At 44.9% G+C, this 27361-nt stretch overlaps 1 protein-coding gene across 2 annotated transcripts in view; it reads left to right on the top strand.

Moving 5' to 3' along the window:
* The window catches only part of tbcd (tubulin folding cofactor D), a 151652-nt gene that overhangs the window by 7687 nt on the left and 116604 nt on the right, over nt 1–27361 (top strand). For both annotated transcript variants that reach the window (XM_042342494.1, XM_042342495.1), the window contains exons 6-9: nt 305–360; nt 8054–8183; nt 26133–26178; nt 26805–26937. In XM_042342494.1, the coding sequence (XP_042198428.1) occupies nt 305–360; nt 8054–8183; nt 26133–26178; nt 26805–26937 (365 nt within the window). The remainder of the gene's footprint in view (nt 1–304; nt 361–8053; nt 8184–26132; nt 26179–26804; nt 26938–27361) is intronic.

Raw genomic sequence — 27361 nt, 5'->3', positions numbered from 1 at the left:
ATTGTCTAGATTAATTGATTCTTCACCTCATGGCTGTTTGTGAGATTACGCTAATTGCTGCACGTGCAGCAAGTGTTTTGAAATGCTTCAATGTAATGAAGAGCTGAAATAATTTTGCTTCTGAATTACATGTAATGCAGTAACTTCTGATAAGTTGGTTCTGTACAAAATCTTTCAACTGTAATCTGATCTCCATTACAACGTGGCTTCGGTAAGCCCACTGATTTTGTGATTAGCAGCGAGATGTTCTTTTGTTGTTAGATTGTGTATGTCTCACCTAATGATGTTTGCTTTTGAATTCCAGTCTTACCTGACAGTGAGTGACAAAGCAAGAGATGCAGCTGCTGTTTTAGTATCCAAGTAAGTGCATTAAGGTTAGATGTTGCTTTGTAATATGTGGCTGCTTATTTCCCACAAGTCTATAGATACCCATGGCAGTATTTAGAAAGAGAAGGGAGTTTCTCTTTTTTGGCCAACAATCCCCCAAATAAAATTAGACACTAACTTTGTTAGTAGAATGTAACTTGTAGAATGTTGCAAATTAGCTGTAGCGTTCGCCCTCAAATACACAGTCACTATTCATGGGAACAGGAGGAGGCCAGTCAGCCCCTCAAGCCTGTTCCGTCATTCTGTAAGATCATAACTTCAACTCCAATTATCCTCCCTTGTCCCATATCCTTTGATACCCTTACTGAACAAATATCTATCCAAATTTGAATGGATCCAGCATTCTTTTTTGGGGAGAGAGCTCCAGATTTCACCCTTTGGGTGAAAAACTGCTTTCTGATTTCACTTCTAAATGGTCAAGCTATAAATTTAAGATTATGCCTCCCTGTTCTGGATTCTCTCACCAGAGGAAATAGTTTCTCTGTGTATACCCTATCAGATCCCTTTATTATTTTAGAAACCTCAATTAGATCACCCCACAACCTCCTAAACTCAAGGGAATAGCGACCAAGTTTATGCAAACGGTCTTCATAATTTAACCCTTTAATACTCCCTCTTGGTGACATCATCCGCAGACATGGGGTCAACTTCCACATGTATGCGGTTGACACCCAACTCTAGCTCTACCTATACCCTCAACTCCAGGACCACTGCTGGATGACAGCTAACTTTCTCCAGTTGAACGTCAACAAGACCGAGACCCTCCTGATTGGTTCCTGTCAGTGTCTCCACACCTCAGGCACTGACAGCATCACCATCCTGCTCACTCCACCTTACTAAGCCAGTTCGGAACCTTGGTGTCTTGTTTGACCCTCAACTATCCTTTCTATCCCACATCAGCGCCTTAACCTGCTCTGCCTTCCCCCTCCTCTGCAACATTGCCCAGTTCTGCCTCTCCCCTCAGGTCGCCAAAACCCTCATCCACGCATTTATCACAGCTAGGTTCGACTTCACCCCTGTTGGCTTTCCCAACTCTTCCTTCGACAAGCTGCAGATCATCCGGAACTCTGCAGCTTGTGGCCTCTCCTTGTCCTTGCCTTTAAGGCCTTCCAGGGCCTTGCCCCTTCCTACTTATGTGACACCATATCAACCTGTCCACTCCCTTCACTCAGCAGGCTCTGACCTGCTCCCCATCCTCCGCCTTGCCCGCCCCAACATCGGCGGTCGGGCCTTCAGCCTTTTGGCTCCCATTCTTTGGAACTCCAGCCCACAGCCCTTTTGTCTTGTTCCCTCCCTTGCCTTCTGCAAGGGTCCTCTCAAGACCCTTCACTTCAACTGTGCCTTTGACTACCATCTTACTCTTACCCTCCCTGCCCTCCACCCCCCTGATCCCAACCCCCGCTGAGGTCCAAATCCCTGACTGTTCAGCTCTTTGGGATATTCTCCCAATGTGAGAGGCGCAATACAAATGTAATTTGTTGTTGTTTGTTGTTAAGACCTGGTATTATTTTGGTGAATCTGCACTGCACCCTCTCCAGAGCCAATATATCCTTCTTGAGGTGAGGTGTCCAAAACTGAGAGCAGTCTCCAGATGAGGTCTGACCAAGGCTCTATATAGCTGAAGCATCATGACCAAGGCTCTATATAGTTGAAGCATCATTTACTCTCCTTTATATGCCAGCCCCTTGAGATAAAGGCCAATGTCTCATTAACCTTTTTGATAACGTTTTGTACCTGTGAGCTTGTTTTTAGTGATTTGTGTCTGTGGACACCCAAATCCCTTTGCTCTTCCACAGTTCTTAGTTTCTCACCATTTAGAAAATATTCTGTTTTGCTATTTTTGGATCCATAGTGAATGACCTCACACTTCCCCACATTGAATTCTATCTGCCACAGTTTTGCCCACTCACTTAATCTGCCTAAATCCCTTTGTAAATTCTTGCTCCCATCCACACAATTTATTGTGTCTCCTAACTTTGTGACATCTGCAAATTTTATAAGACTCTCTATTCCTCATACAGTGAAAATCTGAAGCCCCAGTGCAGACCCCTGGGGAACATCACTTGTCATGTCTTGCCAATCAGAGAAAGTTCCTTTTATCCCTACTCTCTATTTCCTGTCTCCCAACCAAATACCAAACCATGTCAAAAGGTTACCTCTGATTCAATCTGCTTTCATTTTTGCTAATAACCTTGTTCGGAACCTTATATGCCTTCTCAAAGGCATAACCACCATGTTATCCACCATGTTATTGAACTCCTCAAAAAATTCAATTAGATTCATCAGACATAAGTTAACATTCACAAATCTTCTGGATTTCCACTTTTTCTTACGTTAATGTAATCCATCTCTTTTAGTTTACCTCGTTTATCGATCGTGGTTCACTTTACAGTATATTCTGTGAAGCGTTTTGAGACGTCTCAAAGACGAGATAAGGCGTTATCAAATGCAAGGATTATTATTATTATGGTGTTGAACTACACAGGAGAAGCTTTTGTGTTTCAGGGGTTTGTACTGGTTTTGTATTGTATTGAAAACTTCTTTGCATACTTCCCACCTCATGTCTGTGGGTTTACCCAATAACAGTTCAGTCCAGTTTACCGTAGTTAATTTATTTCTTATCCCCCATTTCACCATCGGTAGCTGCACTATCAGCCACTACACCCCGAAACTCTGGAACACTAACTCTATCCCTTCGTCTTGCCCCTTCCTTCCCCATCTTCAGGTCGCACCTGAAGACCTTCCTATTTGACCGTGCCTATGGTCACCTCCCCTTCCCCCCGTTTCAGTGTCGTGCTCTGCCACTGTCAAGCTCTCTGGGACTACCCTGTGTGAGTGGTGCTATATAAATGCAGGTTGTTGTTGATGTAGCAACTTATCACGTCTTTGAGACTTCTCAAAGTGCTTCACAGAATATACTGTAATGTAAATTGACTGTATATTTTATTGGCGAAATGTGGCAGCCAAATTGTGCAAAACAGTGTTCCACAAACAGTCGTGGATTGAGTGACCCAANTTTTTTTGAAGGGATTACTACCCCGGAAAATCGATTTGCCCATCGACTAACAACTAGGTTCCTACTTACTGCTAGGTAAACTGAGGCGTGTGGAGCAAGGAAACTTGCCCAACATTTTGCCCTGCCCGGGGATTGAGCCCAGGTCCTCTTGCTTTCGAAGTGCACTTACCATTAAGCTACAGGACTCCACTTCTTTGTACCTAGCCCAACCGATACTTCCGTCTCCTATGCCGGACATTCTATGAGCTCTTTGAAACATGCTCTGTTAAAGCACTATATCAAATACTATTATTATTTAATATAAATGTATATTTGGGAAACTGCTGTGCGCAATTGGCCTCTGTGTTTCACCCACAAAATATACAGTCAATTCACTTTACAGTATACAGCACTACGAAGCACTTTGAGATGACTAGAAGAAATGATAAGGTGCTATATAAAATGCAAGGATTATTATTGTATTTATATGCACATACAACATACATCTGTAAAAATATAAAGCACTCAGAGCTTGATTCAGTTATTTAATGGGCTACATTGCCAAATCAGTTGACCTCCTAGCCTTAGAAGCCGTGGTAAAACTACAATACTGTGGTCAGGTTGCATCTAGGGTACTTTGCATTGGTCATTGTGTACGTAAGTGGGCTGTCCAAGGCCTAGTGGCAATATGGAGGAGAGTAAGGTTGACCTAGTATTAGAGGGATGAACCTAAGATACAATACATTGTACATTTAATTTAAACAGCACCTTTCACCTTGGAAAGGCGTCCAAAGCTGGTTAACAATCCTATCTTAGTATCTGAGCCCCACCAATGGGTGGGGAGAGGATAGTTAATTGAAAGCACAGTCATAGAGGTAGGTCATCGATGGTTTCAGAAGTGAAACTGAATTTGTAAGATTCCCAAAAAGGAAATGTATAATAAATGGAGAAGGAAATGAGTTAATGTTTCAGATCTCTTTCTGTTATCCGCTGGTATCGCCTCTCTGCTCCTGGTTTGGCCTCTTCCTGGGGTGAGGTTCCCCGGGTTCTGGTCCTTCCAAAGTGTCTATTGTTCATTGTGAACCATTGCCTGTAGATGGCGTCATGGCTGAGCCTGACTCACCAGGTTTTATACACACACAACAATGCACGCACACTGTAGACAGATCAGGACTTGCCTGGTTTCTGTTAGTCTCCCTATACAGCCCCAACTGAGATGAGAAAACTCAGCACAATTTGGGATTCAAACCAAGAATCGGGTCCTTATGCTGCAGCTCTATTCACTGCATCTTTCATTTCATTCCTAATCAAATGCATTTTCAGCCTGCCTCAGTTGACAGCATTCTGTACTCTGAGTTAGATGGCTGTGAGTTCAAAGGAATTTCTCCCGTCGGCCTGGTTTACCATCCTCCCAATAAAATTTGTTATTTGCTGTATGCAAATTGGCTGCGTGTTCATCTACAAAACAGACAGTAACTACGCTTTGCAGGCAAGTTTGCGAAGCTCTGTGAGACATCCTGGGAGACTATCCCGTGTGAGGGGCACTATATAAATGCAAGTCGTTGTTCTCCTGATGTAAAACGCACTGTCAATTATAAGGATTATTTTAATTAGGGTTATTTTGTATAGCCCTTCAAGGTGATATGATTGCTACCTTTAAGATTCTAAAGGGGCTAAATAATGTAGATCATGACAGGCTGTTTCAACTAGTCCAGAATACTAAAACCAGAGGACATGGGCTGTGATTGAAGGGGGTAAATTCAGAACAAATCTACGCAAACACTATTTCAGTGAGCGAATAATAAATCTGTGGAACAGGTTCGCTCGGGAGATAATTGAAGCAGGAAATGTTGAATCTTTCAAACACAGATTAGATAGTTTTCTTTTAGGAAATAACACTATAGGATACAGTACATAGGTTCAGGACATATGTGCATGCAACCAACAGGAAGTTGGAAGGCAAACGAGATGGACCCCGGTCTTTTTTTCATCTAGCATTTCTTATGTTCTTGAGTCATTCATCTTACCCAAGGCTGTACCAACATAGCAGCAGTAATAGGGCCTAGTATCTGTTTGTATCCATCTCCCTTCACCTGTAACCACCTGTTCTAGTTCTCTGTTAATGTCTAACTCGGTGTAACCAGGATTTGGATTCAATCTCGTTGTCGCTCTATCTTTGCTGTCAAGTGAGAAAGCGAAGGAATGATAATGTGGTAGCTCGGCATCCATACAGTGAGCAAATACACTCAATACCACTATAGCATCTACAATTTAATGAAAGAATGAAGTTAACGTTTCAGGGCTATTTAGAATAGAATGAAAGAAAGAGAGTGCAATTTTAAAGTGTTTAGTTATGTCAAAATTTCTCAATTGCTTCACAGGTAATTACTGGTCTGTTTTGTAAGCAAACATGGCAGCTACCTGTGCCAGCGCAGTCCCACAAACAGTTATCTGCAGGGCCAATAGAAAATACATTGAATCATAGAATTATACAGCACAGAAAGAGGCCATCGGCTCATCGTGTCTGTGCCGGCTCTTTGAAAAGAGCTACCCAAATCAATCCCATTCCCCTGCTCTCTCCCCATAGCCCTGCAAACTTCTCCTCCCCAAAAAATTATCTGCTTCACTCTTAAAAGTTGTTATCAAATCGGCTCCACCAGCATTTCAGGCAATGCATTCCAGATCCGAACAACTCGCTCTGTGAAAAAATTTCTCCTCACCTTCCCTCTGTTTCTTTTAACAACTATTTTAAGTCAGTGTCCTCGGGTTACCGACCCACCCGTCAGTGGGAATAGTTTCTCCTTGTTCACCCTATCAAATCCCCTCATAATTTTGAAAAGTTCTATTAAGTCTCCCCTTAATCTTCTCTGCTCGAAGGAGAATAATCCGAGCTTCTCTCGCCTCTCCTGATCACTGAAGTCCCTCATTCCTGGTACCATCCTGGTAAGTCTCCTTTGTACCCTCTCCAATGCCTTGACATCCTTCCTAAAGTGTGGGGCCAGAACTGAGCACAGTCTCTCGCTGAGGCCTAACCAGTGTTTTAAAATGGCGGAAATATTTGCTAAAAATTGCGGGGAGATTTGCCAAACTTTGTGAAAAATTGTGGTTAGTTGGTGCTCACATGAGGTATATTTTACTGCCAACCTAAATTTTTTCACTTTATTAATGAAGACTAAAAGTAAGAAATAATACACATTAGATTGTTGAAAAAAAAATTATTAATGCTTTCTTTAACAAAATCCGGGTAGCTCACACAGCGGGAGGTGAGGGGGAAACACCAACGAATGCCGAATGGTCCCTTTTCCCACACTACATTTGAAGGCCAGTGTCTTAACTGTGGGGATGCAGGAGATGACCACCTCCTGCCTCTCGGGGCCTGCCACCCCACACAGACACACCCAGTGGCACACCCAGAAACACTCACAGACAGAGAGTTGCACACTCGCAGAGAGAGAGAGAGACAACTCACAGACACAGAAGCACTCAGACACACACATACACCTACACACACATATACGCAGAGGAGCGAGAGACACACAGGCAATTACAATAGCGGGGCCTCGGAGTGAGTGAAGCGTATTTCCCACTGCACCGCATCCGAGCCGCACTACCCACAGTAACAGCATTGAGCAAACAGCCAGCAGCGGCTCAGAGGCCTCGGTGCCCAAACTTTGTGTGTTTTTACAGGTTGTTGGAGGCCTTTGTAGCAGATTCTGTGGAAAAATTGAGGCGGCACTTTTCTATTGGCCCAGGTCATGATAACCAATTAATCTGGAGGATTGTTGGCCAGGGCACCAGCTCTCAATCCAATAATCTTTCCCTTTTCTTCATTCCAATGGACCTTGTGTTCAATAGGCAACTGGCCAAAATTTATGGATCTGACCTTATAATAATAATAATAATAATCCTTGCATTTGATATAGCGCTTTTCACGTCGGGAGGACGTCCCAAAGCGCTTCACAGAACACACTGTAAAGTGAATTGACTGTATATTTGTGGGCGAACGCGGCAGCCAATTGCGCCAGTGTCCTGCAAACAGTCGTAGATTGAAAATGACCAATTAATTATTGTTTTTGGTTTTTGAAGGGATTATCAATAGGCTCTGTGTGGAGTAAGGAAACTTGCCCAAGGTTTCGCCCTCTGCCTGGAATTGAACTCAGGTCTCTCACTTGCAAAGCGAGTGCTCTAACCACTGAGCTACAGGACTCCACTTTGTGGCATATGTCAACGTCTCAGAGTGTGCCCTCGAACAGGACGCTGCTTGGTATCACGGCCCTTGCTGGAACGTGAGTGAGTAGCACTGCTCCAGCAAGTAATACTTCCCTGGAGGGAAGGAGGGAGCTTGACCACCCCCTGATCCAGATAACAATGCACGGTTTGGGGAGAGTAGTTTTAATAATAGAATCAGCGATTGTAAAATTGCTGCCTCACCTGCCTGATCGTTTAAATGTTTAAATGAAGGCAGACCATTTTCCTGTTCGGCCGCTCTCACTTATTGTGTCTCCACACCTTGTTTTTTCTTTGCACATTGAGTCCGAAGATTAATGTGACATTGCCCCAGGACGCCATTCCACTTGGTGCTTTAGGTCTAACGAGGGTTTTAAAGTAATTAAATATAAATTCTCTGTTTTAAGGATGCACTTTAGCATGTTTTTCCCTTTGATCTGACAGGTTTGTTACTCGCCCTGATGTGAAAGAGAAGCGACTGGCTGGTTTCTTGGACTGGACCCTGGCGATGCTCTCTCAGGCCAATCGAACAATGGAGGGCATGATTATCATGGATGGCATGCTACAGGCTCTGGTTAGTACAAAGCAACTGAAGCTTTCTCCCCTCAGAGGACTCTGAATGCTGAACGTTTGTCATCTGTAAGTACATGGGACATCTCACAGCTATGTTTTGCAGTTTTGATATTATTAAATCACCCTTTTCCTGATTTCCTAAATCAGGAAAAGAAGCAACACCACAAAGGGGAGCAGTAAGAAGGAAGCCGGTTGTTAGTTGGTTGACGGATCGCTTTCAATTCCTTCAACGTAGTCCCTTAATAATCCTTTAAAAAAAAATGATTTTGTCACTCAGTCCACAACTGTTTGTGGGACAAAGCTGTGTGCAATTGGCTGTCGCGTTTTGCTCACAAAATATAGCCAGTTCATTCACTTTACAGTATATTCTGCTAAGCACTTTGAGATGTGATAAGGCGCTATATCAAATGCAATAAGGAAGGCCCCATTTATTGATTGTCCAAGAGAAGGCCTAAATAATTTGATCACAGGTCTTTCTTTTCACATATTTTTTTTTACTGGATATCTCATTATTTAACTGGCCACTATAAGGTAAATGTGACCATACCTTGCCCCAAATGTAGCTGAAACCCTCGACCATGCGTTTGTCACCTCCTGAATCGACTGTAATGTCCTCCTCGCCAGCCTCCCCAGCTCCACCATCCACACAATCTAGTTAATACAGAATTCCATTGCCGCATACTAATCCGCACTAAACTCCGCCCCCCCCCCCTATCACACAGGTTCTTGCCAGGCTCCACTGGCTCACCAAACTAATTGATTTCAAGATCCTCACACTTGTCTTCAAATCCCTTTGCCTCCCTACCTCTCCGACCCGCTTACGCCCCAATCCTTTCCCATCTTCAAGTCGTGCCTGAAGACCTCCCTGTTCGACTGTGCGTAGGGTCACCTCCCCCCACGTCCTGGCTCGGCGTCAGGCTCCATCACTGTCAAGTGCTTTGAGATACGACCCTACGTGAGGGGCACAATAGAAATGCAAGCTGTTGTTGTTGTAGCAGTAGTATCTTGCCCGAACAGTTGTTATGCGTTGTGATAGCAAGTGTCTAGAGGTTATTTGACTGTGTGACGGAGCAGTGGACCTGAGCTGATGGCATACCAACAACCTCCACTGTGGCGAGGGGTCTCTGCCTGATGATCAGGAAAGGGAACCCAGGTTGATTTTCATCTCCTAAACCCAGAGGCACCAAGCCCACTTGTAGCTCCTCCACAACTATCCGTCTGGTCTGTTTTGACTCTGCCAATGGTATTAAGTCCCCTAGGGTTACAGAATCTTGTGTTCCATGCTGCCTGGACAAATTTCAGAATGATGGAAAATGTCTGCGAAATTTAAAAAATTCCTGCCTTTAGAAAACATTTCTTCACAAGTGAACTTAAAATGCCCTGAAGGTTTTTTTTTTGTTGGGGTTGTTTTACCAGAATTATTTCCACATTGTTCAGCAGTACTTAAAAGATTGGAAAATGTAAATAAGCTATTTGGGTTTAGCTGTAGGCGCTCTGAACTCAGCATATTCAGATTACAAGTGATGAAGACGACAACTATCCACACCCCACTTTGTTGCCGGAACGATCCCTTCAGCAAAGCGAATGGGTGGGCTGACAGCGCAGTGCGAGGTACAAGACTATTCTGGGAATATGTAGCAGGTCAGGCAGCATCTATGGAGAGAGGAAAATGAGTTAAAATTTCAGGTCAATGACCTTTCATCAGAACTGAGTTCTGAAACGTTAGGTCAATGTTTGGTCAAAGTCCTTGAGATTTCTGTGTTTATACCAGATTTTCAGCATCTGCCGTACTTTGCCTTTTGTTACAAGACTATATTGTTGTCCAGCATCTTGAGTCCCACGCTATACCAAAGTGTGGAACAATAGTGGTTTCTTAACATCACTTTTCTTCACATAACATCAGGGTGCACTAACATCACTTCCATGTGTGCCAGCTTTCCATTGGCATTCGCACTAAAAGCAAAAGACTGACTTCCAGGATTTCAGGTTGCTGTAGGCGTCACTACCTGGAAGCTGTCCTTTATTTAACAGGAATCTGGCTGATTCATGCACAAAGCCAAAAGGGCAGCTGGCTTATATGTGAACTTTGGCCTATTGGGTGTTGGCTAATTTAAGAAACAAATTGAACTGTAAGGGGAAGACTTTGGTTGGCATTCGGGAAGGATGAGATTAAATGGACCAAGATCCCTTCTTTATCTGAATCTCTCTTGTGAAGCTTTTCCTCTGCTTGTCCAGCTAGGACTACCCTCCCTGTTAAGGCTTTGGCTTGCAGCGTTAACAGGAGCTGAGTGGGACGATTCCTGCCCCTAGTGACTGGTCTACCCTTCCAGGTCTTGCCGATGAGTCAGGCTTGGCTGGGCTATCATCAACAACAAGTGGTAGGAGAGGAAGGAGTGAAGCTGGGAAGCCAAAAGTCTTTCAAGGACCTTGGAAAGAAAAGGGAGGTTGGAGATAGGCCGGTAGTTAGAAAGCAGGAATGGGTCCAGAGAAGGTTTTATCCAGGATGGGGGTGATTATTGGAGGAGTCAGTTGGTGGTGGAGAATAGAAGCCTGGGGTTGTCCTTCGCCTCCAAGATTATCTTGGAGTAGAAGGATGATTTGGTGGAGGCGAGAGTGGAGTGGTACGTTTTGATGTGGTCCAGCCAGATCTGCCGGTGGATCAGATTTGAGCCAGGTGCGTATGTTGGCATGCACCTGACTCTTGAGAGAGCGGAGTTGGCTGAGGAGGCAGTTCGGGAGGTAAGGGGCGCAAGGGCATCAAGAGTGGAGGAAAGGGAATTGTGGAGGCGAGTGAGCGAGGAGGATGAATCAGTGCAGGTAGGCCAGAGTGGGATGAGTTCAGATGACTCCAGGGCAGCGGGGAGATCAGCAGTGCCCTGGAGTACTGCGGACCTGCCTGGCTCAGGAACCGGCCTAGGCAACAACAAAATTACATTCATAAAGCGCCTTTCATGTCGGGAGGACATTCCAAAGCGCTGAACAGTCAGGGGTAGGGACCCGAGCATGGGGGAGGGGTAGGGGTGAGGGAAGGCAGAGAGATGGGAGGGAGACCGAACAACAACAACAAAATTCCATTTATTGAGCTTCTTTCACGTCGGGAGGACGTCCCAGGGGCTGCACAGTTGGGTCAGGACCCGAGCAGGGGGAAATGGTCAGGGTGAGGGGAGGGAAGGGAGGGAGCGAGGAGGGGGGAAATGGTCAGGGTGAGGGGAGGGAAGGGAGGGAGCGAGGAGGGGGAAGAGAGTCGAGAGGGGAGCTGAAGGCTCGGTCAAAGAGAAAGGTTTTGAGACCGGCCTTGAAGGAGGAGAGGGAGGAAGCGGCGAAGGCACTGGGGGATGGAGTTCCAGAGCCTAGGGGCTGAGAGGCTGAAGGCCCGACCACCGATGGTAGGGCGATTGGGGCGAGGGACGTGGAGCAGACCGGAGCCAGAGGAACGGAGGGTACGGGCAGGTAGGTAGGGGGATAGTAGGTCAGAGAGGTAGGAGGGAGCGAAGCCGTGAATGGCCTTATAGGTGAGGATGAGGATCTTGAAATCAATCCCCTGGGGGATGGGGAGCCAGTGGAGGCGAGCGAGGGTGGGTGTGATGTGGTCCCGAAGCCTGGTGCGGGACAGTACACGAGCTGCAGAGTTCTGAATGACCTGCAGCTTGTGGAGGGAGGTGGCGGGAAGGCCGGCGAGGAGAGAGTTCCCATAGTCCAGCCTTGAGGTGACAAAGGCGTGGACCAGGGTTTCAGCAGCGTGAGGGGTGAGGTAGTGCCGTAGTCTGGCGATGTTCCGGAGGTGATGGAAGGCGGTGCCAGTTGTGGTGCGGATGTGAGGGAGAAAGGACAGCTCAGGGTCGAACAAAACGCCGAGGTTCCTGACTGGCTTTGAGAGGTGGAGAGTGCAGCCTTGGATGCTGATGGTGTCGGCGCCTGAGGTGCGGAGGCGCTGACGTGAGCCAATCAGGAGGGCCTCGGTTTTTCGCACGTTGAGCTGAAGAAAGTTGTCTCTCGTCCAGGACTCGATGTCGGACAGGCAGCTGTCAGGACATCGGTGGTCGTGGAGTTGAGAGTAGAGGAGGAAAGGTAGAGTTGGGTGTCATCCGCATACATGTGGAAGTTAACCCATGTCTGCGGATGATGTCACCAAGGGGGAGCATATAGAGGGTGAAGAGGAGGGGACCGAGGACAGAGCCCTGAGGGACACCACATGAGACAGTGCGGGGGGTGGAGGAGAAGCCATTCGTCGAGACAAAGTGAAGACGGTGAGAAAGGTACGACCTAAACCATTCAAGGACAGTGCCTTGAAGGTTGAGGTGGGAGGACAAGCGGTGGAGTAGGATAGCGTGGTCGACCGTATCGAATGCTGCCGATAGGTCGAGGAGGACGAGGAGGCAGAGGGAGCCCTGGTCACAGATGGTCAGGATATCATTGGTGACCTTGACCAGGGCAGTTTCTGTGCTATGGGCAGCACGGAAACCTGACTGAAGGGGTTCGAAAAGAGAATGGGTGGAAAGGAAAGAGCGCAGTTGGGAGGCGACAACTCTTTCCAGGACCTTGGAGAGAAAGGGGAGGTTGGAGATGGGCCGGTAGCTTGATAGCTGCGACGCATCAAGGGAGGGTTTTTTCAGGGTGGGCGTGATGGTGGCAGTTTTTAAGGGAATGGGGACAGAGCCAGAGGAGAGGGACAGGTTGATGATGTCGGTGATATGTGGGGCAAGAAAGTGGAGCTGGGAGATAAGGAGTGGAGTGGGGATGGGGTCAAGGGAGCAGGTGGTTGGTTTTAGGGATAGGATGAGTTTGGTGACAGAGGGTGGGGAAACGGGTACGAAAGTGAGTAGGGGAGGATGGGTAGGAGTCGGAGTGTGGGAGGGAGGGGGTGGGGGTGGTGGATGTTGGAGGGGAAGTGACCGCGGAGCGGATTCCCTTGATCTTGGATTCAAGGAAATCCAGCATCTCCTCGCAGTGAAGGTTGGAGGAGATGACCTGCGCGGGGTGGCGGGGGGGACGGAGGAGTCGGGTTGTGGTGGAAAACAGTAGCCTGGGGTTGTTCTTCGCCTCCAGGATTATCCTGGAGTAGAAGGACGACTTGGCCGAGGCTAGAGTGGAGCGGTAAATTTTGAGGAGGTCCAGCCAGATTTGTCGGTGGACCGTTAGGCCAGATTTGACACAGGTGCGTTCAGCAGCCCGCACCTGGCTTTTCAGTGAGCGGAGGTGGGTGGTGTACCAGGGGGAGGAGCGGGAGTAGGAGACAGTGCGGGAAGTGATGGGGGCAAGAGTATCGAGTGTGGAGGAGAGGGTATTGTGGAGGAGGGAGAGAGGAGAAGAGGGGTCGGTGAGGGTTGAAGGCCAGAGGGAGAGGCGTTCAGAGGACTCCAAGGCATCGGTTAGGGATTGTGGGGGTAACTTCTTCCAAGGGCGGTAGAAGATGGTGGTGGGGAGAGGGGTGGAGGTGGTGAAGGAGATGAAGTAGTGGTCAGAGATGGCCTTGTCGGTAATAGTGACATCCGAGACACTGAGGCCCCGGGTGGATCACCAAATCGAGTGGGTGGCCGTGACTGTGAGTGGGGGAGTTTATGTGTAAGGAGAGGTTGAGTGAGGAGAGCAGGGAAGAGAAGTCTGTGGAGATGGAGCAGGAGGGGGTGAAGTGCAGGTTAAAGTCGCCCAGGATGATGAGGCGATCAGAGCAGAGGCAAAGAGATGTGAGGAGTGTTGAAATGTCAGAGATGAAGGTGGGAGAGGTTTTAGGGGCCGGTAGAGGAGGAGGATTTTAAGGGAGAGGAATGAGGGGTGGGAGAGGGTGAGGTGCTCAAAGGAGGGGAAAGAGCCAGTGGAGTAAGGGAATAGGGCAAGTGGTGTCCTTGAGATAAGGGCTACACCACCGCCACGGCGGTTGGGGCGGGGGATGTGGTGGGTGGTGTAGCCGGGTGGTGTGGCCTCCGTGAGGGGGAAGGTGTCGCCTGGGGTGAGCCAGGTTTCTGTTAAGGCCATGATGTCAAGGCCATGATGTCATCAAGGATGAGATCGTTGATGACCAGGGCCTTGTTGCAGAGGGAGCGGACATTTTGCAGTCCGATGTGGAGGGAGCGGTTGACAGAAGGGTGTGTGGGAGGGGAGGGAGGTACAGGTTGTGAGGCAGTGGTGGGGGGGATGGGGATAAGGGAGGAGAGGTTGACTCCCCGGGTCTGTGTCCGGGGTGGGTGGCGAGTGTGGTGGGGAATGGGGCAGTCGGTGTGGCTGCTGCTGGACACCCAACGCCGAGTGCAGGTTGATAGGGAGTTAGCAGGTCAGAGAGGTAGGAGGTGGCAAGGCCCTGGATGGCCTTGAAAGTGAGGACGAGGATTTTGAATTCGATCCTCTGAGGGATGGGGAGTGATGTGATCGGACAAGGGTGGGAGTGATGGGGTCACGGAGCCTGGTGCACGAGAGTACACGAGCTGCAGAATTTTGGATGATCTGCAGCTTGTGAAGGGAAGAGCTGGGAAGGCCGATGAGGAGGGAGTTTCCGTAATCGAGCCTTGATGTGACGAATGCGTGGGTGAGGGTTTGGGCAGCCTGAGGGGTGAGGCAGTCTGGCAATGTTGCGGAGGTCGTGGTATGCAGTGCCGGTCATGGCGCTGATATGGGGGAGAAAGGACAGTTCATGGTCAAGCAAGACACCCAGGTTCCTGACTGGCTTCGTGAAGTTGAGTGTGCAGCCATGGAGGCTGATGCTGTCAGCGCCTGAGGTGTGGAGGCCCTGGCACGAGCCAATCAGGAGGGCCTCGGACTTGCTGACGTTGAGTTGGAGAAAGTTGTTCCTCGTCCAGGGCTTGATGTCGGCCAGTCGGTCAGGACGCCAGTAGTCCTGGAGTTGAGGGGGGAGGCAGAGAGATAGTTGGGTGTCATCCGCATACATGTAGAAGTTTACCCCATGTCTGCGGATGATGTCACCAAGGGGGAGCATGTGGAGGGTGAAGAGGAGGAGACCAAGGACAGAGCCCTGAAGAACACCACACGAGACAATGCGGGGCTGGAGGAGAAGCCGTTTGCTGTGACAAAGTGGAGGCGTTGTGAAAGGGAGGACCTAAACCAGTCAGGGACAGAACCTTGAAGGTTGAGGTGGGAGGAGAGGCGGTGGAGGAGGATTGAGTGGTCCACGGTGTCAAAAGGCGGCGAAGAGGATGAGGAGGCAGAGGGAGCCCTGGTCACACATGGTCAGCATGTCATTTGTGACCTTGACCAGAGCAGTTTCCGTGCTGTGGGCAGCACGGAAATCCGATTAGAGGGGCTCATGGAGGGAGTGGGAGGAGAGCATAGAGCGAAGCTGGGAGGCGACGGCTCTCTCAAGGACCTTGGAAAGGAAAGGGAGGTATGAGATGGGCCGATAGCTGGACAGCTGTGATGGGCTTCTTCAAGATAGTGGCTGTTTTGAGGGGGGAAGGAACAGTGCCAGATGACAGGGAGAGGTTGATGATGTCGGCGAGTAGTGGGGCAAGGAGGTGGAGCTGGAATTTAAGGAGAGGAGTAGGCTGGGGTCCAGGGAGCAGGTGGTGGGCTTCATGGAGGATGTGGTGAAGACAGAGGTTCAAAGGTGTGGAAGGAGGGATGGGTAGTTGTCGGAGTGGGGGAAATTGGGAGGGCAGTGGCAGCTGAGCGGTTTCCCTCGATTTTGGACTCGAGGAAGTCCAGCAATTCCTCGCAGTGGGAGTCAGAGAAAAGAATCTGCGAGGCGTGTCAGGGAGGGCAGAGGAGCCGGTTGGTGGTTGAGAACAGGAGCCTGGGTTGCCGTTCACCTCCAGGATTAACCTGGAATAGAAGGACAATTTGGCCGAGGCGAGACCTGGGTGGGTAGGTTTTGATGAGGTCCAGCCAGATGTGCCGGTGGACCGTTAGGCCGGATTTGACCCCGGTGCTTCTGATCTCTCCCTCCAACTCACCACAACCACCACAACAACAAAATTACATTTGTAAAGTGCATTTCACGTTGGGAGGACGTCCCAAGGAACTGGATAGTCAGTGTTTCAAACCTATTGAGTAAACAGCATTGTTTGATGTTTGGAGTGGGTGATTAATTAGTTGAAGAATAGTTATACTGATAATGATAATGAGTAAATGAGCTAAATGTCTCTATCCAGCAGGGTTTACCACATTCCAATGATCTGAAATGTATTTTGATGGGCGATGCTTCTCCCTATCTGATTGCTCTCCCTGAGGTTGCGGTTAACACATCAATACATGGTATTTTGGATGGAATTGAAAATATTATTAGGTGGAGGCTGTCAAGTGATTCAGGTTTGAAGGGAGCAATCAAATATGGTGTGTACTGCATAGGGGTGAGAACAAATTCCCTACAAATGAATGCTGATTTGAGTGGTGTTTGCAGATCAGTTTGGTTCTGATCATCCCTTAATTTTCAATAAGTGATAGTTATACTTTATATTATGTTTTATATTATTATACTTTATATTGTATATTATTATATTTTAAATTATATTATACTTTATATTATATTTTAGATTATATAATTATATTATATTTTAGATTAAATAATTATTATATTTTAGATTATATTTACTTTAGATTATATTATACTTTGGATTGTATTATTTTAGATTATATTATATTTTAGATTATATTATTCTTGTGGAGTAAGGAAACTTACCTAAGGTTTCACTTTATATAAGGTATAGCTAATTTCACGTCAGGAGAACGTCTCAAAGTGTTTCACAGAAACCACAATCTTCTGACTCAGAGATGAGAGCGCTACCTAATGAGCCAGGCTTCCACACAGTAATTTTCATATTGATGTGATTCTATCTCGGACCCTTCACGGAATCCACCTCTAAATGTAAGGATTATTTCTAAGTATTCCAGAGGGTATTTAGAATGTTTTGAGTCCCAGGGCTTTCACGGCCAAAAGTTGTCTTTTTTGTACGGTGAAACTACCTCGCTAACCTCGTTAGATTATTAAAACACTAAGGGCTGCTGTTTGTCAGAATCCAATTATATCTTAAAGGTACTTTTAAACTTGCTAATCCAGTTCATGTTCTTACTTTTCAGACCCCTTCCCTACAGCCAATGAGTGGAGATCTCCACAGGTTCCATCTGCAGGAGTTTGCAATAGATAACTGCTTGTGATGAAATGCAATGCTTTGGGCTATTCTGCACCTAGTATATAATTGCAGTAAAGACTATCCGAACCTTTCCAATGGAGAGATGTGAATTGCCAACAAGGTCAATTCTGCACCTAAACTTAGGGTGTTATCCTGAGGACCATGTGTCAGCCTGGCTCAGTGGTAGCGCACTCGCCTCGGAGTCAGAAGGTTGTGAGTTCAGGCCCCACGTTGGGACTTGAACTCACATAGTCTAACTGACTGTCCAATGGAGTTGGAGTTGGGGATATGCTGCATTGTCAGAGGTGCTGTCCTTCAGAAGAGACGTTAAACCGAGGTCCCGTCTGCCTGCAAATGTCGACGTTAAGCATGGTTCGAAAGAGAAAGGAGCTTCTCCTGGTGTCCTGGCAAACAATAAATAAATATTGGTCATTCGTTTCATGACTGTGGGATATTGCTGTGTGCAATGCTTTAAATCAGTAAATCCTGTGAAACGTTTGAGACGTCCTTCTGACATGATAAGCCGCTGTACCAAATGCAAGGATTATTATTATTATGGAGGATCTCCACTGTAGCACTTGGACTACTCTTCTCTTTTTGAAAATACTATGTAATGTTTAACATCTACCTAAAGAGAGCAATGGGACCTTGGTTTAGCAGCTCATCCGAAGGACAGCAGCTCCCAAAACGCCGCACTAGATTGTAGGAGTCCCAATGTAGTCTCGGCCCACAACCTTCTGACTCCTGGAGGCTGAGTGTTACCAACCACGTCATCCCTTTGCAAGTACTTTTTCTTGCCCAGTAGAATGTTCTTCAAGTAAATTTGATCTAGTTTTGCCCACAAAACACAGTTGCTGCACATTATAGTATATTTATCCTGTGACGTCCCTCCGACGTAAATGTAAGGATTATTATTAAATTGTCACTTAATTTAAATCCTCTTGAATATACAATTTAGAATTCAAATAAACACATTTACAGGTTTACCTTAATTCTTTGTTTATGTGCATTGCACAGCTGTCCATTCGTTGGGGTATATTAATCACTGTGTAGACAGTGAATTACAGGTGTCATTACTTAGTTGATAATTCCTTTTCATTGCTTGTTAATTACGTACAGTAAACTCCTGATAACTTGATCTTCGCTTAACTTGTCACTACCACTTAAATCATATTGCTGTCAATATCCTGGTTGCATTTATTTAAGTATTTTGCATGTGCTGAACTCCCCACCCCTGATAACTCGTCACTGAGCCCCTTTCCCATGGAGCGATGTTATCAGGACTTCACTGTAATTGAGGGTGCCTCTGATTCTGTGTGTATACATGCTCTACACAGTCGAGAATAACTTGCATTTATAGCAGCTTCGACATTTAAAAATGTTTCCCAAGTAGTTGACGAGCGTCCTGGGGATATTGAACCAAAAAAAAGAAATTTGGAGGTTTTGGCCGCTGTATAGTTTTCCCTTAAGAGCGTGACTTTACAGATTTTTATGTTTATTTCAAAAAGCAGAAATACCTTGCAAATGTTGCATTTTGTACATGGGCATTTGGTGATATTGAGTTTCATGTTGGGAAGATGTCCCAAAGATCTTCACAGCATATACTGTAAAGTGGATTGACTGTGTTTTGTGTGAATGCAGCAGCCAGGTTGCACGCAGCAATGTCCCACAAACAGCCACAAAGTGAATGACCAATTTTATCGACGGATTGTTTGCCTGGACACCGGGGGAAACTCGCTTAAGAAAGAATTAAGAACAAGCTGTCTTACCGTGTTTTTAATGTCAGATTCATGCTTACAAATTGAAGCAGAGTGTAGTTGTTGATTGGAGACTGTTTAATAAGATCAGATAATACTCAGATTTGGCATCAGAAGCCTTGAACCAGTGGATCGATCAATCAATCCTTCATTTTAAATCCGTTCTGAGCATATATTGCTTCAATGCAAATATATTTGTGCAAAAAAAAAACTTTTTTAAATGCTATTCTTGGGTATTCTTGAATGTCCTAGCAATATGTTAAGGAGGGGTAGAAACCAAACTGAATTGCAAATAAATAAAATGATACTTTAAAGCAATAGTGCAAAAATATGGAAGTTCATATTAGTCAAAGTGAAATTAATCCTAATATGTACATTAGTAGAAAATGGCTTGAAGTTATTGATTTATTAAGTGCATGGTATGAAGCCTTGCTGTGCTGCATTCTTTTATGAAACAGGTGCATAGCCCTGGGTTTGTTTCCTTAATCCATAGCTGTAATTATCCTTGTGGCTGTAACTCCTATTATGTAAATGCCTATTATGCTGAAATATTTACCTGGGTGGGGTTAATGTCTCATTAACTGGTCGTAAAAACTTTCTTGGCTGGATGTCGCTGTGTTTGATTCCTTTAACCTTTGGTTGACGTTCCACAAAATGAGTCATATTTATTTAAAACTGATGAGAATGTTCTAGGTATCCACTTAAAAAAAACTTTTCTTTATCTGTTGATGTGTTGTGTTAGGCAGACACCTATCATTTGTACACTCTGCTGTACAAGGATGGAGCACATTTGTGGAAATTCTCAATTTTTTTTAAAAAAAGCTACTTGGATAATTGCCAATCATGACAAAAGTTGGCAAGTATGTTATCAGGAATGAGGGACCTTGGTTATGAGGAAAGGCTGGAGAGGTTAGGATTATTCTCATTGGAGCAGAGAAGGTTCGAGGAAACCTAATAGAGGTCTTCAAAATCATGAGGGGATTTGATAGGTTAGAAAGGGAAAAACTGTTTGCACTGGTGGGTGTGTCGGTGATTCGAGGTCACAGATTCAAAATAGTCTAAAGGAAGTGGAGGTGAGAAGATTTTTTTTCACGCAGCGAGTTGTTCGAATCTAGAATGCATTGCCTGAAATACCTGAGCCAGGGGCAAATTGGTACAGGCAAAAAAAAATTAAAGAGCTGAAAACCTGGCTAAAAGAATGGTGCGAAGGGCAGGGGTTTCACTTTATGGCCACTGGCACCAGTATTGGGGGAAACGGGAGCTATTCCAAAGGAATGGACTCCACTAAACAGGGCTGGGACAAATGTTCTGGCAACACGAATAAATAGGGAGGTAGACAGGGCTTTAAACTACTAAGGGGGGAGGGGGGGGTAAATTCAATCACATGTAATCCGTTACAATTAAAATTAGGACCGATGAAAGTGGGAGAGCAGATTAACCAGGGAGATGAGCAAAGTGTGTCAAGAGGGGAAAGGAAGCCCAGGGACAGGGTGCTGGTGAATAGGACTAATAGCTCGAAGTCAGAATTAAAGGTGCTATATCTGAATGCGTGAAGCATTCGAAACAAGATAAATGAGTTAAATGCACAAATAGAAACAAACGGGTATGATCTAGTAGCCATCACTGAGACATGGTTACAGGGAGATCAAAGGTGGGAGCTAAATATTCCAGGGTATGTGGTGTATAGGAAAGATAGGCAATGTGGTAAACGAGGAAGGGGGGAGTGACCCTGCTATGGGATGGGATAAAAACAGTAGAGAGGAAAGATTTTAAATCAGAAAAACAGGAAGTAGAGTCAGTATGGGTAGAGGTACGTAACAACAAGGGGCAGAAAACTCTAGTGGGAGTAGTTTGTAGACTCCCGAACAGTAGTCACAGTATCTCTCAAGGTATAAATCAGGAAATTAGCAGAGCATGTAGTAAAGGAAAAACATTAATTGTGGGTGATTTTAATCCGCATATAGACTGGGACAACCAAATTGGGAAAAGTAAGATAGAGGAGGAGTTTATAGAATGTATTAGGGATAATTATCTGGATCAGTGTGCTGAGGAGCCAACCAGGGAACAGGCCATATTAGATCTTGTTTTGTGTAATGAAGCAGGGCTGATCAGCAAACTGGAAATGAAGGCTCCTCTAGGGCAAAGTGATCATAATACGATGGAATTTAGCATCAAGTTAGAGAGAGAAATAGTTAAATCCGAAGCAAAGGTTTTAAATTTAAGTAGAGCCAATTTTGCTGGTATGAGAGAGGATTTAGCCAAAATAAACTGGGAAATTAGACTTAAGGATTTGACAGTAGACCAGCAATGGCAGACGTTTAAGGAGATAGTGCAAAATTCCCAGCGAGCACGTATTCCTTTGAGGAATAAGAACTCCACGGGAAAGGTGGCCCAACCGTGGCTAACTAGAGCAGTTGGGGAAAGTATAAAGTTAAAGGAAGAAGCCTATAAAACAGCTAAGATGAGTAGTAAACCTGAGGATTGGGAGAACTTTAGGGATCAACAAAGGAGAACCAAAAAAGTGATTAAGAGGGAGAAAATGGAATATGAGGGCAAACTAGCGAAGAACATAAAGACAGACTGTAAGAGTTTTTATAAATATATAAAGAGGAAGAGTCTGTCAAAGGTAAATGTGGGTCCGTTACAGATAGAGATGGGGGGAATTATAGTAGGGGACAAAGACATGGCAGAGTCATTAAACAAGTACTTTGCTACTGTCTTCACCTTAGAAGACACTGAAAACCTACCAAGAATAGAGGGGAACCAAGAAGACAATGTTAGTGAGCAACTTGGGGGAATTAATATTAGTAAAGAAATGGTTTTAGGTAAATTGTCAGGTCTTAAAACTGATAAATCTCCTGGACCTGATGGCCTACATCCTAGGGTTTTAAAAGAGGTGGCTACTGAGATAGTGGATGGCTTGTCTTTGATCTTCCAAAATTCTCTGGATTCTGGAACGGTTCCCATTGATTGGAAGATTGCAAACGTAACACCACTATTTAAGAAGGGTGGGAGAGAAAAGATGGGGAACTATAGACCAGTTAGTCTGACATCAGTGGGAGGGAAAATTCTTGAGTCCTTACTTAAGGATATCATTATCGGATTCCTGGAAAACCATAACAAGATTAGGCAGAGTCAACATGGCTTTACAAAAGGGAAGTCGTGCTTAACAAATCTTTCAGAGTGTTTGAAGATGTATCTGCAGGTTAGATAGGGGGGAACCAGTAGATGTAGTTTATTTAGAATTTAAAAAGGCATTTGACAAAGTGCCACACAAAAGGCTATTGCACAAGGTTAAGGTCCATGGGATTAAGGGGAACATATTAGCATGGATTGAAGAGTGGCTAACGGGTAGAAAACAGAGAGTAGGGATAAACGGGTCATTCTCGAATTGGCAGGATGTGACTAGTGGAGTGCCACAAGGATCAGTGCTTGGGCCTCAGCTATTTACAATTTACATCAATGATCCAGACGAGGACATTGAATGTAACGTATCTAAATTCGCGGATGACACTAAACTCGGTGGGAGAGTAAGCTCTGAGGATGATGCAAAAAGATTGCAACGGGATATAGATAGGGGAGTGGGCGAGTAGGTGGCAGATGGAATTTAATGTGGGGAAGTGTGAAGTTATTCACCTAGGTAGCAAAAATAGAAAAACAGATTATTTTCTGGAGGGGGAGAGATTAGATAGTGTTAGTGTGCAGAGGGATTTGGGTGTCCTTGTACACCAGTCTCAAAAAGTTAGTTTGCAGGTGCAGCAGCAACTAAGAAGGCGAACGGCATGTTAGCGTTCATTGCAAAAGGTTTAGAGTACAAGAGTAGGGAAGTCTTGCTGCAACTGTATAGGGCTTTGGTGAGACCGCACCGAGAGTATTGTGTGCAGTTCTGGTCTCCTTATTTATAAAAGGACATACTTGCCCTCGAGGGGGTGCAGCGTGGATTCACTCGGTTAGTTCCTGGGATGAGGGGTCTGACCTATGAGGATAGGCTGAATAAACTTGGGCTGTACTCTCTATAGTACAGAAGAATTAGGGGAGATCTTATTGAAACATATAAGATTCTTAAAGGACTGATAAAGTAGTCACTGAGGGTCTGTTTCCCCGGTGGGAGAATCTATAACCAGGGGTCACAGTCTGAAAATTAAGGGTCAGCCTTTTGGAACAGAGTTGAGGAAACATTTCTTCACTCAGAGGATAGTGACTTTATGGAATTCACTCCCCCAGAAGGCTGTAGATGCTCAGTCCCTGAACATCTTCAAGGCTGAGACTGATAGATTTTTAAAAAACAGAGGGATTAGGGGATATGGGGACAGGGCGGGTAATTAGAGTTAGGTCTGAAGATCAGCCATGATCTTATCGAATGGCGGGGCAGCTCGAGGGGCCGAATGGCCGACTCCTGCTCCTAATTCTTATGTTCTTAAAGGGCGGTGGAGGTCGATTCGATAACAACTTTTAAAAACGCGGTGGACGGGTATTTGAGGAGGACGGGTTTGCAGGTTATGGGCAAAGGGCCGGGGAGTGGGATTGACATTACATTGCTCTTTTCAAAGAACCGGCACAGACTCGATGGGCCGAATGGCCTCTTTTTGTGCTGTATGAATCTATGAAGTAGATACTTGTCTATGATAATACAGTTTATTCACAAAAGGGAGCACACATCAGTGTTAAACCTGAAGTGATTGGTGTCACAAATTGTGTTCAACCGTGGTAAGTTAAGTAGAAACAATTCAATTACAATGTTTTGTTTTTCTTCTGGTCAGTTGGGTGGTGTATGACACATGTGGAAAACAGTTACCCTGCTTAAGTGTATCCAAACTGGTTGTCTGATGCATTCATATGCTTCAGACTTTCCAGACCAAGCAACTAAGAATTCCCCGCATCTATGGAGATTTTCTCAACATCAAAGAATATTTTAAATATTAAAATCCAATGAAGAAGTGCACATTCCTGTTTTGACCTCGATCTTTTACTGTTTCAACTGTTTTTTGTATAACAGGTTGAGATTCACAGTGACAAGAAAACAGACATTTTGTGGTAACGTTGTCCTGGTGGTGTTAGACTTGTTGAGTATGTTTTGGAACCTTTACTTGTGGGCCGTTTTGTGTTTCCTTGTTTCGGATTAGCGTCACAACAAAGGCTGGTTTCAGTCAGCTACAAAAATATATAAAAAGTAAGAGCAAGCAGTTTAAAATAAAACTTAAAATATGAATGTTCATCTTTAAAGCTAGTGGGATTATCAATCACTTTGTCCTGACAACTTGCTAGGAATTACAACATATTAGTATCAATTGATTGAACAATACATCAATCTAATTTGGGTTTTTAGTGCTCTTGTTTGAAATCGGACAATATATCCTGTTCCACTTCCATTTTTTTGCCCATCCGAAAACCCATCACCACACTTATGAGTATCCAAACCAAGCTGAGGTTTCGATGCATCCCACCTACAGATGGAAATAGATTGTTAGAATGGAATGCACACTCTCTCCCTGCTTACTGCTTACCTACTTACCAAAAGTATTCGGTGCAGATTGGCAAGAGAGTCTGTTTCACTTCTAGAAAATTTGTCGAGCAGACCACCTTACTTTCCATTCCTTCGACACTAAGCATGAAACTACAAGTGCAGATAAAGAATGGCCACAGATGCAATGTTTCCCTCTATTGAGCCCTATTGAACTCCAACCTCAGAAGAGCACCCACTGCTGCAGAAGTGAGAATGAGCTGTATAAGGTTAGACTGGCTCTGGTGATACTGTATGATGTTGATGGTGTATAATTGTGATTCACACAGTCATCGTTGATTCCATCAGGCTGGGCTGCATTGAAACTTGGATCTTACAGGTTAAGCAGCTGCAACTCATTGTACTAAGCAGTTTGTCTTTACTCGCTGATGTTCTCTTTAGCCACATTTTATACAATATGATTCATTATATTGAAATAAATGCACCATGATTGATGCTCAACGATGTAAGCTCTTATGTATGGACTTGCATTTTACCTGGAGCCCACACTGAACTCTTGCCAGCTGTTTACCTTAGTTGCCCTCATTGCATCTTACAATGTGGCTTAAGGCATCGTTTACATCTCCGTACATTGTTCCCAATATTCTCCACTCGGCGGCAGATCTTCATTGTGAATTCAAACATGCCCTTTGTAATGTCAGTATCTTTTGAGCAACAAAAGCTGTAATCTTTTCTATACCTTTTGTCCATCTGTTACTTGAATGTATAGTAATGAAAATGGTGAGCAATCCTCCACATTGGATTGTCCAATTTTCCCTTAACTTGATGTTCTGTGCATTAATCAGCCATTGGTGATGGAGCTTGGGTACTTGAAATAATCTAGTGTTAGTGTTCTAAATCACTGTGCCTACTAACTAAGTTAGTTATTTACTAACTTTCCAAACCCCCCATGAAAATCTAAATGCAATGTACAAATGTAGTGAAAGAAAAGTGCAAAGTTTCAAAGCTAGTCTATACCAGAACAATTCCATATATCAATTCTATTCCATTTCAACACTTTTTTATTGGGAGAGATGGGAGGGAGATGACAGCACCTTGTATTTCTTCCTCTTGTAGTTCAGATGGTGTCAACGGTGCAAAAGATTGACTCTGCTTTGTTTCTTGTTGCTCAGCAACTGGCAGTACTGCTACTTGTAAAATGTGCTTGATGTGCTGCAGACTAAACAGCCTCGCTGTCTTTAGAATAATGTTACTCTGACAGCATTCTCCCCCCCCCCCCCAAGAAAAACTGTCTTGACATTTGTGAGAGCAATTCTTGACAAGTCATTACCTCCTTCAAGGACTGTGATATGTCTATATGTTTGTGTTATTAACTGAATTGATGAAATGCCTGCAGAATGCTAGCTTCGCAATTAGCTGCTGTGTTTCGCCCAGAAAATATACAGTCACTCCACTTTACAGTACATTCTGTGAAGCGCTTTGAGATGTCTTGGAAGATGTGATAAGATGCTACATTAGATGCAAGGATTATTACTATTATTAATATGTATTTTTACATATTAATATGTATTTTTACATATTAATGTAAAGTGTTTAGAAAAGCGTCTAAATGAGTTAACTTAGTATTAACATTTGTCTCTCCTTTACTCTCACAGGCTCAGCTGTTCAAGCATGGGAAAAGAGATGATTTTTTACCCTTTGGTATGGTAGCAAATTTACTACTTTACATGCATCATTTTAAATAAAATGAGTAGCAAAGCTTTTGACCCTGTTATCATTGGGGTTAAAACATTTTTTAATGCGTTAGCGACTCCTGCTACTTACTGGAAGTGCCTCACTTAACCTTTGAGACTTCCGCTTTGACCCAAGCAACTTTTCGGAGTGATGGTCCCCCAGATCAGAGTGACGCTCATCTGGTTACTGGCAGGAATCTCTGAGCCATATTGGATTCAGTGTACATTTTAAAATCACACACCCATAAAGAATAGGGCACTGTGTCTGTTGTTTTGTGTTTCTGTGTAAATTGGCACTAGTCTATATTCAAAAAAAATTATTGCTGCCCAATATTTCTACAGTTGATTTAAGCTATTTATTAGAGTCTGTAAGGTGATTTTGTCTAAGTTAATATCTTGTAGAATTGTTCTTAAATGTGAAGAGAGCATCTGCATGTGAGCTAATGACATTTGCTGGTGAATATCTGACACATCTATGCCCGGTTTATATAAACCAGAATCACTAATCAATGATTCTTGAGATGGTGTGTTTCATGGTTTGCATTTGAATGAATGTTGTAAAGACTCATTGCTAAAGGTCGGATTCCTCTCCAGCTCCCATTGTGCTGAAGTGCCTCGATGAATGCCGAGTCTCTGAGTGTGACCACACCATTCTCCGCAAGATGGGGATAAAACTTGTTCAGAGATTGGGGCTCACGTTTCTGAAGCCAAAGATTGCCAAATGGAGGTAAGCAGAGTTCAAGTAAGTGGCAACATCAGTTGTTTTAACAACAACAACAAGATTCCATTTATTGAGTGCCTTTCACGTCGGGAGGATGTCCCAAGGCGCTGTACAGTTGGGTCAGGACCCGAGCAAGGGGGAAATGGTCAGGGTAAGGGGAGGGAGCGAGGAGGGGGTAGAGAGTCGAGAGGGGAGCTGAAGGCACAGTCAAAGAGAAAGGTCTTGAGACCGGCCTTGAAGGAGGAAAGGGAGGAGGCAAGGCAAAGGCACTGGGGGATAGAGTTCCAGAGCCTATTTAAAGGTATTTAGTTCAAAGGGCATGGCTCGTTGATATAGCAGATTGACACAGCAGTGGTAGCAAGAAGTCATTCAACATGGGTTTGTGTCTATAGTTCCTCAGAAGCAACGTCTTATTTTTGAACCTGCTTTG

The sequence above is a fragment of the Callorhinchus milii genome, unplaced genomic scaffold (assembly GCF_018977255.1).
Source record: "Callorhinchus milii isolate IMCB2004 unplaced genomic scaffold, IMCB_Cmil_1.0 Scaffold20, whole genome shotgun sequence".
Taxonomy (NCBI): Eukaryota; Metazoa; Chordata; class Chondrichthyes; order Chimaeriformes; family Callorhinchidae; genus Callorhinchus; species Callorhinchus milii.
This window is presented reverse-complemented; position numbering and strand designations above follow the sequence as displayed.